This window comes from Chinchilla lanigera, unplaced genomic scaffold (assembly GCF_000276665.1).
Source record: "Chinchilla lanigera isolate Chin_1 unplaced genomic scaffold, ChiLan1.0 scaffold00082, whole genome shotgun sequence".
Taxonomy (NCBI): Eukaryota; Metazoa; Chordata; class Mammalia; order Rodentia; family Chinchillidae; genus Chinchilla; species Chinchilla lanigera.
The window spans coordinates 1,348,999-1,360,387 of record NW_004955483.1 but is presented as its reverse complement, the minus strand read 5'-3'; the positions used below and the strand labels follow the sequence as shown (position 1 = coordinate 1,360,387).

The window sequence follows — 11,389 nt, the reverse complement described above, 5'->3', positions numbered from 1 at the left end:
CTTTACCTGGTATGAGAGCCTTCATAAGGAAATGAAGACCCAAAGACTGTTAAGAGTGGAACATTTATACAGGGAATTGGTCTGAGTAGTAAACTGAAAATGTGACAGTCCTCACTAAATGGCAATGTGCCTTTCAATTTCTGTGTTCATGGTGCAAACAGATCAACTATTTTGCCTTCTTTTAGCAGTTAGCACCTTTGAAATATTAAGGGAGCTCAACAAGCTGTTGCTTGGAGTGACAGTTGTGCAGGGCGGTGTGCTGCCTAGCATCCAGGTCGTGTTGTTGCCCAAGAAGACCGAGAGCCAAATTGTAAATTTCAAAATTGTAAATTCAAATTATAAATTTCAAAATTGTAAATTTCAAATAATTATGATAGGCCTGTCACAGTCGCACACTAAGACACTAGTATTTTTTTTTTTTTCTGGTACCGAGAATCAAACTCACGACCTTGCTCTTGCCAGGCAGGTGCTGTGCCGCTGAGTTAAATCCCCAGCCCTGGCACTAGTATTTCACAGTCACACAATAGGCTTCTTTTTATCTTGTTCAATAACTTAATCCTGTTATTCTTTACTTTGTATGAATATCAGATGCTCACATATGCTCTGTTACACAAGGACTTACAAAAAATTTTCAGATTTAACTTGCTTTGTGACTTTTGGTTTCCTTCTATGTTACCTTACCATACTGAAACTATGGTGTTGGGAAGAAAGTCCTTTCTAGAACATACTTTTGGACAGCCATGAGCCTTGCCAAACTGCCATAGGATTGCCCGAGCTGAGTTAAAAGCTTCGGGGTGATGTATTCTTGTGATCCCATCAATGTGTTACTGTTTAATTCAGTGAAGTAAACTAAGATAGGATTACTTTCACACTGCCTCCAAAACCACAGGTTATCAATGCTGCAGTAATTTAAGCTGTTTTCTCCCAAACACTCAAAAATGTGAACTAAAAGTGGCATTGTAGCCAGTAAGGGCTTGGTATGTTTCCACTATGACAGCAGTCAGCTAGGGGTGGAGACATCCTGATCCCAGCATGATTCCAAGTTGGGTAACAGCAGTTTTGCAGTGTTGTCGCTGGGGATGAACCATACCTCAGCACAAAGGCTAAGTTCAATCTCCAGCACACCCCAAACCAAAAAAATTCTAAAGCAGGTCTACACTGGCAGGAGTCCTAAGTCCACAAGTGTATGGAGACTTTTCACAACACCTGAGACTTAGGGACCAATAACTGGTTTCTAGACACAAGTTCTTAAAAACTAAAATGAATTTTAGCTATCTACTTCTGCAGGTTTACACAACTATTAGCCTTTGTAGCCTGTGCACAGCCTTCTTTCTGTAAATAGTGGGTGGCCCTGAAAAGGGCCTTTTGTGTGGTCTTTCTTCCTGCTTTGGTGACTCGCAGGGATCACTTGCACTGAGACTTGTGGTGGTGGCTCTCGGTCTTCTTGGGCAGCAGCACGGCCTGGATGTTGGGCAGCACGCCACCTTGTGCGATCGTCACTCCACCCAACAGCTTGTTGAGCTCCTCATCGTTGCGGATGGCCAGCTGCAGGTGGCGCGGGATGATGCGCGTCTTCTTGTTGTCGCGGGAAGCGTTGCCCGCCAGCTCCAGGATCTCGGCCGTCAGGTACTCGAGCACTGCCGCCAGGTACACCGGGGCTCCAGCGCCGATGCGCTCCGCATAGTTGCCCTGTCGGAGCAGGCGGTATATACGACCCACAGGAAACTGTAAGCCAGCTCTGGAAGAGCGAGACCTGGCCTTAGCACGGGCCTTGCCACCCTGCTTTGCGCGTCCAGACATTCCTCTACAGACGACGAAAAGGAAGATGTGAGCTCAAACAACCGTTAAGGGGCTTATTTATAGTCTGATGGCAGGCTGTGATTTGCCAGCTGGATGACGGTTTAGCCAATCAGAAAAACCTTACTGGAATCACCTCATTTACATACTGGTCATTTCCGTTATCCAATCAGATGGTGGGTAGCCATACTCATTTGAATGCCACACCTATAAATACCGCTCTTGCCAGCTCCTAACGGCTTTTGTTGAGTTGGCTTTGCCTTTCTTCACAACCTGGAGTTGAATGTTGTAGAGCTGTTCACTTAGCAATGCCGGAGTTAACTTCAAAAGTTGCCACAATTTCCAAGAAGGGATTCAAGAAGGCTGTCATTAAGACTCAGAAGAAGGAAGGGAAGAAGCGCAAGAAATCCCGAAAAGAAAGCTATTCCATTTATATCTACAAGGTGCTAAAGCAGGTTCATCCAGACACGGGCATCTCCTCCAAGGCTATGAGCATCATGAATTCCTTTGTCTCTGACGTATTTGAACGTGTATCCAGCGAGGCGTCGCGCCTGGCGCACTACAACAAGCGCTCGACCATCTCGTCACGGGAGATCCAGACGGCCGTGCGGCTGCTGTTGCCCGGGGAGCTGGCCAAGCACGCCGTGTCCGAGGGCACCAAGGCCGTCACCAAGTACACCAGCTCCAAGTGAGACGTCTACCTGACCTTACCTCCAAAACAAAGGCTCTTTTAAGAGCCACTTACGCTTTCTGAAGGAAGAGACTGTATGCTTGTTACTTGATAAACCAGACAGGTCTTTAATTTCAATAGCAATTTGCTCATGTTGATTAATTTCCCCAGTGCGTGCAGGCTTCTCGTTAGGAGATTAATCCAGTGTGTCTCCAACAGTATGATCCTAACACTGAGAATGCTCAGGGCTGAGGATGTAGCTCTGGTACAGTGCTTGCCTAGAGTGTGAGAGACCCTGGCTCACATCTAGAGCACAACCATAAATTTAGTCTGTTGATTGGTTAGCCAACTTGTTGGGTTCCAAAAACAAAAAGATAGGGTTTTCACACTTCAATTCCAACCTGTTCTGAAAACAACTGTCGAGAGCCTGGAGAAATGTACAGATGGTACCCTGAGCTCTGCGACTGAAATCCCAGGTAGCCTGAACCATGGGGAACTTTATCCCCTCCATACACCAGTCAATATAAATAGGGAGAAAATTAGCCTTAATGCTCCTGGGTCAGACTTCTCTAAGGCCTTCCCAGGTCTACAGCTGTCTGCCCCTTTGACTCAGTTACCCAATGAAGGGTTTGACTTAGCAAGAGATGACCTGGAAATGGTGAAACTCGGCTCTCCACAGCGTTCATCAATAGAAAACACCCATTCAGAGCTAGGATTACACCAAGGGCTCTCTGAAGTGCTTCACTGGAGATGAGTTTTCACTAAAAGTGTGACAGTTAGCAAATCCATACACTACTGAACCAGTGTAGTTATCTATTCTGCTTGCTTCATAATCAATTGTAAAAGAAAATGGCTTCGACAAAGTGAGCGCAAGTTCAGCCTGAACTGTGTAGTGAGACCCTGTTTCAAAAAGACAAAAAACAAAACAAACAACAGAAAAAGAAAATGGCTTAAAGTAGAATAAACACACTTGACAAACCTCGAGCTTCTCACTCTTAAACAACAAAGCTTGCGATCTTCGCCAGGAAAGTCTTATTCACTGCTGGTGTATTTGGAGACGGTCTGAGTGCCCTCAGACAGCACGTGTGTGGCCAGGTTCCCTGGCAGGAGCAGCCACGTGGCTGTCTGGCGCTCCCAGAGTTGCATTCAAAGGTATCAAAGACAAAAGGACTCACAAAGCTCAAGGCCTTGGAAGAGATTTGGAATTGGGTTACACTTGCTGCCGTACCTAGATGTGAACATCCCTCTTGGTGGCCTGTCCTGTGCTTACTCACACCTCTTTCTTCTGCTCTTAATGACCACCTTCTAGAAGCCTTTTTGGTGCAGTTTTGTGTAAGCCTGGTATTGCAAAAGAACATTCAAAATGTTCAAACTGTGTTGACTCAAGGGGAGGTCTATTGGTTTATTGAAAGGAACAGTTCATGCTTAATTTTTTTTGACCAATTTTACATGCTTATATCTGGTAATCTGCACAACTACTTTGAAGACAACAATATGCTATATAGCAAGCACTGTTGAATTCCTATCATCTTGTATTTTGAAATTCTGTATCATTTCTAATTTTTTAAATTATTTTTTATTCTCTTCAAAATAGAAAAATGGAGGTGTGGTAGTTATAGGACGGTATGCAAATGATTTTTTTTTTAAAAAAAATCAGTATGTGATTGGATACCAGCTTGTATATAAATGAGGTGAAACCTGTAAGGTTTTCTGATTGGATGGATGGCTATGTAATCAGATGAGCCACAATCTGCACCAAGGCTGTAAATAGGCCAGGAAACCGCCGTAACGGTAATTTTTTTCTTACAACAGAATCTTCTGAGCTGTTTCAGCGTGGAAGGGCGTGGGCTAAGCGCTCATCTCCTTGGTTCCCAACCGCCCGCTGAGTCCACCTCCAACTCCGCAAGGGCCTCTCAGTACCTAGGATCTTGGCATCATATCTAGTCGGAGACGCGGCTGGCAGACTCAGCCATCCCATGTCATCTTTCTTGAAGCAGTTGTCCAAACCATTACAAGCCCGTGTTGGGGTGCAGCGTATTCAAGGCTTTGGATCCAGGATGCGCTGCTGGCCCGATACTGGCTGTCGCCACCGCCAACACCAGCGCTGAACTCTTCGCATGTTACTCAGACCATCGAGCGGCTGGAGCTGCTTGGAGGGGGAAGAGAGCTGCATTTACTGAAGGATTACAGAGTGATTCCCCAGCACAAGTTTAACTGACTGCAGCTTTCTCAAAGGAGCAGGATCCAGAACTTGCCCTTCTGTTTACAGAGGCTTTCATTTCAGTACTCAGTAATGCTGACACGGGAATTTAGGATCCTGGGTGGAACTGTGTCAGAACCCAGTTAGGGGTAATGAAACAGCCCTGCTAGCTGAATCCTGGCGGTGGAGACGCCAGCATCCTTAGGAATTGAGCACATGTCAGGGGGTGGTTGTGACCCCCTGAGAATGAAGATATGAAATCCCATGTTGGGACTTCTTTGGGTAGAGGGTACCCCTAGCACATCTAGCCATCTATCCCTAATTAAAGTGAGGGTAGAGTTAGATTAAGTGGTTGAATTAGAAATAAAGAAAAATGACTTGTAAACTCTAATGCTTACAGGACATTATTAAGAACCACACAAATCTCCATTTTGCTGCAAGCTTTCTCGAGTATCTTTCAGCAAGGTACTTCTAAAGTCTCTAAGAGGTTTGCACTCCTTAAAGTCTATAAAGCATGCCTTGTTAACAAACCAAGATGCAAATCTTTGATAGATTACATGAAACACTTAGAAAATGCCTGAAAAACCTGATGTCATGAAAAGTGATAAATGATAGGGCTAATACAACATACCAAAACTTGAGCTTTCTATCACTACCTACTCAGGAGTTTCAGACACTGCATTCTACCACTGAAAATACTGGTTCTACTACTGAAAGTTGATTCTACCACTGAATATGAGGCAAAATATTTGTTGATTTTTAGCACTCCTTGTTAGTAAACACCTACAGAAGTACCTGAGAACAACAAAGCAGCAAATATAAAATTTCTATCCAAAATCAAAAGTGCCCAAATTCTTCAAACACTGCAAAACAAAGGAGTCTTCACATTTGTATCAAGCTTGCAAGAATCTGTTTAAAATTTGCAGTTAAAAATTACCTTCTTAACAATGCTTATGTCCTCAAAATTATCCCCAAGAATTGAATACACATGAGAACTGTTTGTTGGAAATTATTAAACCTCTTGGAAACTTAGGGATGGAAAATAAATTTAGGAATTGTTTGAAAAGTATAAAGGCATAGTTTTAAAGAATGTATGTTGAGCTGGGCGTGGTGTCCCACACCTGTAAACTCAGCACTGGGAAGACTGAGACAGGAGGATCATTGTGAGTTCAAGTTCGAGATAAGCCTGGGCTACAAAGTGAGTTCAAGGCCAGGTTGAACTGCATAGCGAGACCCTGTCTCAAAAAAGACAAAAAAAAAAAAAAAAAAAAAAAAAAAAAAAAAAAAAAAATCTATGTTAATATATTTGAAACTATTGATGAAATGTAACAGTCTCTGAAACAGTAATATAAATAACTGGAAATAAACCTATGAAGCAGTGAGGACTAAGAAGTATGGAGAAAAATGTTGGAGTCATCAGTGACCTAACACTCGAGCTTCAGGTCTCCATGAGTGTTTCCTCTTAGACCTTTAGAGAATGGATAAATCAATAGCTAATGAACCTCATTCATATTTTGTAGAAATACGATAAAACCCAAATGAAGAAAACATGCTATTAAGTGTGAAACAGTCTGAATTATGAATAAGACTCTACAAACCTTCCTTTAAATGTAAACAACCAATCCTGGAAAGCCCACTGAAAGGTTAGCGAGGATGGAGTGGGGATGCAGCTCAGTATTACAGCGCCTGGCCAGCATGCACAAGGCCTGTGGTTGGATCCCCAGCATAACAAAATTAATAAAAGTTTTAGAAAAGGTAACAGTGGCAAGCTAGGATCCATCTAACAATACAAGATTGCTTGAATTTTAAGTAAAGTGCAAACTTAATTCACTTCACAAAAGTTAGAAGAAAAATTAATCTCATGTTAAACTGAGTAGATGTTTAAGAAGACACTTGATGATATATTTACTTGGGTAATTTTTTTTTCTTAGTGGAGTACTAGTAGTATTTTTAGTGGACTTTCCCCCACCACTAATATTTAATATTATTATAGGTATTAAATAAAAATATTTATTTTTTTGAAGCACTACAGAAGAGTAATAAAGTCAGATGCAAGCAATCCCTTCAGAGGAATGCGCCACAGCTAACTGTGAAATGATATTGGAAATCATCTCTCTTCTCAGAGCAATCCACACTTTCTGAGAAGGAGCTGTTCTCAAGTTTCAGTGAGTCAGATTGAATGTAATAATTGCAGTTGCTTAAAAGTGTTGGTGTTTATCTTTCTAACTTTATACAAATTGTATTAGATGAGAAGACAATAAGTTAAATAAAGTGGAACTTTATTGGTGAGTGTTGGCTGATTTTCATTTATAAATTTTGAAAAGCAGTATTCTGAAATTGGACTGTGGAGAAAAGGCAATTAAAGATGAATGAAAGTAAGAATAAGCAAGGGCAAACAAGGCTTAGTTTAAAGCCCTGATAGGGAAATGTGTATCTGATTATTCTCTAAAGTGAGTGAATGAAGAGCGGATGGATTAAAGGACCAATCTTGCTCTAACATGGTCTGTTGGGCAAAACACCAAAGGAGGGAGCTGCCTTGCTCCTCTGAGAAATGCACTGGAAACATCCAATGTGGGAACTCCACCAACAATTAACATGCACAAGCTATGCAGCAGAGTTAAGAGGTTTTAAAAGTTTTATTTTTGCTAAAACAAACAAATTAAGAAAACCCTTTTTCTATATTATTACATCATGCTCAAATACACATAGACAACCAATGGCTAAAGCACATGTTCAAAAACAATATACCAGTGTGGAAGGATTCTGAGGTTGTTCTGTTCTGAGATTGTTCTGAAAAGTGATTCTACCACTGAATATGAGGCAAAATATGTGTTGTTCTGTTCTGTTCTGTTGATTGTTCTGTTCTGTTTTTCTCCAGGGCAGGGCACTCAGCATGCAGGGTTACCAGTAAAGCAACTATACTTGTTGGGTGCTCAGTGGCTCAAAGCCTAGGAATGCTCTCCAAGCTAAGCCAGTAAAATCTTCCCTGGTATTTTCAGACCTAGAGATTGAAGGGACATGTTACAGGGGTGCTGGGCAATTCAAAGACTTGAGAAAAATAGTCCTGAGCTGCCAGTCACTGAATCTCTAGCTCTTGAAGTAAATGAAAATGAAATTGAAGTCAGAAATTAGAAGTTTTGTGGCTGCTGAAATAGAAGGGCTAGGGGATGGCTCCATGTCTCAGGCTCCACTGTCTGAGGGCTCTTCCTGTCCCAACAGCTTTCTTTCTGTTCTAAGCTTTATTGCAAGAGTACCTTTAATGCCACCTCACTTTTTACTTGTTCTATTTCAATTCATTTCTTTGATTTATAAGCACATCTGTCTGACAAATCAGTCCTGACTTTCAACTTGTCACAACTGAAACCCCACCCAGCACCAGGATCAATTGAATGTGTTGGCCTTTAATCCTGCTCCTTCCTCCTGTACTCCTTTAGGAGACGTTAGATGGCCTCATTCTTTATCAGGGTGATCCACAGGGACAAGTGGAGAATAAGGAAGAGCATGAAATGAAGCTAAGGAATGGTGTTTTTTTATTTCTTCCAATATAATAAAACAAAAACAAATTCAGAGCCAAACAAGAGGGTATGGCTGATCCTTTGGGAAAATTTACAGATCATCAGAACTCCCTGATTCCCTTTATGGAGACATCCATCCAAACCTTTCCTTGGGAGCTAAGAATCTGCAGGAGAGCCCTGAGATGGCAGATGTGTTGCTCAGTTTCTTCTGTTGTCCCATGATTCTTCTGAAAGCCTGAGGCGTCTAATCTAGACCATGTTTAACTAGATTTGCCTGCAATTCCTACTGTGTAGAAATAAAGTTAACATCCTGTGGTCTTTTCCACCTATACGGTCCAACTAAACTCACTGGAATTAATCCACAGTAATATGATGACATCCAAATAACGTAATGCTGGGAGTAAAAGCTAAGCTTGCTGCTTTCTACTGAAATATGCCAATATCATTAGATCATTGAAAATTTCCCCCTTAGAAAATATGATCGCAAAATTAGAGATTTTCTGAGTGAGTCTCCTTGCTCCCTGATGCCAAGAGAAATATAAGTTCTACATTTCTTAAGAAGTTTCATTTCTTTTCTTTTCTTTTTTTCTGTCTTTTTGAGACAGGGTCTTTCTATGCAGTTCAGGCTGGCCTTGAACTCAACTTGTAGCCCAGGCTGGTCTCGAACTCACAACGATCCTCCTACCTTAGCCTCCCAGGTTCTGGGATTACAGGCAAGTGCCACAATACACAGCTAAGAAGTTTCGTTTCTAACACCTGTCTTCCAATTCCCTTGATCATAACCATTCAGGTTCTAATTGGATCAGGTAGGTATCTAAATTCTTGGTGGGGTAATTCCAGGTCTTGTATAATCTTAAGGGCCCATCATAAAACCAGTGATAAGTGTCCTTATATGACACAGAAGACACACAGAAGGGAAGGCAATAGTAAGATGAATGGAGGAATTTGAGTGACGTAGCTATAAGCCAAGGAATGCAAAAGATTCCTGGCATCTATCAGAACTAAGCTAGAGGTTCAGGTCAAAGTCTTCCTCAGGGTAGTTAGAAGGAACTAATTCTGATAACACCTTGATTTTGAACTTCAGACAGTTGAGATACAACTGACATGGGGCAAATATCTAGCATACATGCAGAATGTTCAAATGTAAACATTAAAATATTCTATTAAAATGGACAAAAGCTGTAAAGGGACATTTCATTAAAAGATACACACACACACACACACACACACACATACACACACACACACCCATTGAAAGATGTTATATGTATCATGTAGAAATGCAAATCAAAACCACAGTGAAATATCACTTCACATTTATTTGAACACCTAAACTCCAAAACACAGACACCACCAAGTGCTGGTGAGGATGTGAGAAGAACTCATTCCCTGCTGGTGTGAATACTGAATCATGCAGCCACTTTGGAAGGCAGTTTGACAGTTTCCTATAATGCTAAACACTGTTACTACATCTTCTAGCAATTTTGCTCTTAGGTATTTATGCAAATGAGCTGAATACATATATCCACACAAAACCTGTATGTAAATGTTTATAGCAGCTTTATGCATAATTGCCCAAATTAGGAGTAATCAAGATGTTTTTCAGTAGGGGAATGAATAAATAAATCATGCTTCATCCATACAAATGGAGTATTATGCAGAGATTTAAAAAACAAAGCACTAAGAAACAAAAAGGCATGAGGGAAGCTTAAATACACATTGCTGAGTAAAACAAGTGAGTCTGAACAGACTACAGTATATATTATGTGAGTCCAACAATATGACATTCTGGAAAAGGCAAAACTAGCTGTTGGAGGAAGCTGAAGGAGTAGTAGGAGGGGTGTAATAGAACTACTACAGGAAGTTCACGGGAATTACCATGAATCAAAACTAGACAAAGGTAACACAAGACAACTTGAAGATAATGTCAGATGGAGAGTAAGTGCAAAATTCCTAAGCAGAATGTAAAATTGAATAAAGCATTTTATTAAGGAAAATACACTGTGAAAGTACACAGTTTATTCTTGGAATGCTAATATATTAAAGCCTTAAAATCCATCCACCCACTCATTAAACAGGGGTTACTAAGCACAAATACTTCACAGGCTTTGCTCTTAGCAACGGTAAATTAGTGGCATGTTCGATAATTTTGTGAGAAGTTTATGGACTAAAATCTGAATAAAAGAAGCAAACATAAATTTAGGAAATCATAAGTGCTAATACAAAGCTGTTGCTATAACATCTATATGTATGACACTTCCTGAGAGCTACTGGGTTGAAAGCCTGGTTCTGACTGGGGGGAAAGGCGTGTGAGAAAGTTCTCCCGGAAGAGGAATGTTTAAACCAAGTCTAGAGGAAGGTGTCACCAAATGTCATACAGGGAAAGGGCAAGACTCCTCAGGGAGAGAGAAGACAGTCATCAAAGCCAAGCTGTGCCCAGGGATGGTTTCTCTGAGCAATCAAGATTAATCTCATATGACCAGAGAGTATGGGCGTGCGGAGCAAGATATGACTGGGTACGTTAGTTCACACAGCCTTTGGGTGGCATGCAGAGGAGACTGGAACTGCTAATCCAAAGGGCAGACACCGAAGGGTTCTGTGTGTAGGAGTGAAATAGCTGTGTGAGTACGTGAGAAAAAGGTGGCATCAATGTGTACGGACTGCAGGAGGAGGTGGTGGAGTTTGCAGAAACATGCCTATCCCGTTTACTCCACCTAGAGCATAGAATTACTGTATCCTCATCTTCTACAGTCAGCTGTGTTCTGGAACTGGTTCTGGTGAGTGCAAACCTCCTTAGATGAGCCAGTTGCTAAAATTTCAGGAATTTTGCGACTGTTTATTGAATACCACCATTTAAAAAAAAAATTGAATTGTGTAGAAGTAGAATTAAGTAAATTAAATCTCCAACAGTGAAAACAGTCATCGCTTTCTCATTGTTTGCCAGCATTTTACTGTTTCTGATCGGTGCTCTTCAGGATATCCTATGAATTCCCTCTGCTTGCTGGTGTGCTATTCTGCATGCAGCGGTGGTAACAAATCAGCCTGGAGGACCCATTATACCATGGAAGTCAACACTTTAAAGTAGGAGATTTTTATTGTCTTGTTGATTGTCTGAACTTCAGAAAATCTTGGATAAAATGTTAACAGTGCAGATTAAACCTAAAAGTGTGACCTATCTGTAGCTACTACATGGTGAATAGTCCAAAA

The 11,389-nt window shown here is 41.2% G+C and overlaps 2 protein-coding genes across 2 annotated transcripts; one reads left to right on the top strand and one right to left on the bottom strand.

Annotated features, from left to right (window-relative positions):
• Positions 1-1,339: 1,339 nt before the first annotated feature.
• Positions 1,340-1,826, bottom strand: LOC102003136 (histone H2A type 1-A). Its single transcript, XM_005403345.2, has one exon. The coding sequence runs from the start codon at positions 1,798-1,800 to the stop codon at positions 1,405-1,407; it is 396 nt and encodes a 131-aa protein (XP_005403402.1). The 5' UTR covers positions 1,801-1,826; the 3' UTR covers positions 1,340-1,404.
• Positions 1,827-2,019: 193 nt separating this feature from the next.
• On the top strand, positions 2,020-5,801 carry LOC102030314 (histone H2B type 1-A). Its single transcript, XM_005403343.2, has 2 exons — positions 2,020-2,485; positions 4,280-5,801. Exons 1-2 carry the CDS (start codon positions 2,106-2,108, stop codon positions 4,287-4,289), a joined length of 390 nt encoding a protein of 129 aa, XP_005403400.1. The 5' UTR covers positions 2,020-2,105; the 3' UTR covers positions 4,290-5,801.
• Positions 5,802-11,389: the final 5,588 nt, after the last annotated feature.

Bases quoted from the DNA above. Each gene is read 5' to 3' on its own strand.
- LOC102003136 (XM_005403345.2), bottom strand. From the start codon at position 1,800: ATGTCTGGACGCGCAAAGCAGGGTGGCAAGGCCCGTGCTAAGGCCAGG.
- LOC102030314 (XM_005403343.2), top strand. From the start codon at position 2,106: ATGCCGGAGTTAACTTCAAAAGTTGCCACAATTTCCAAGAAGGGATTC.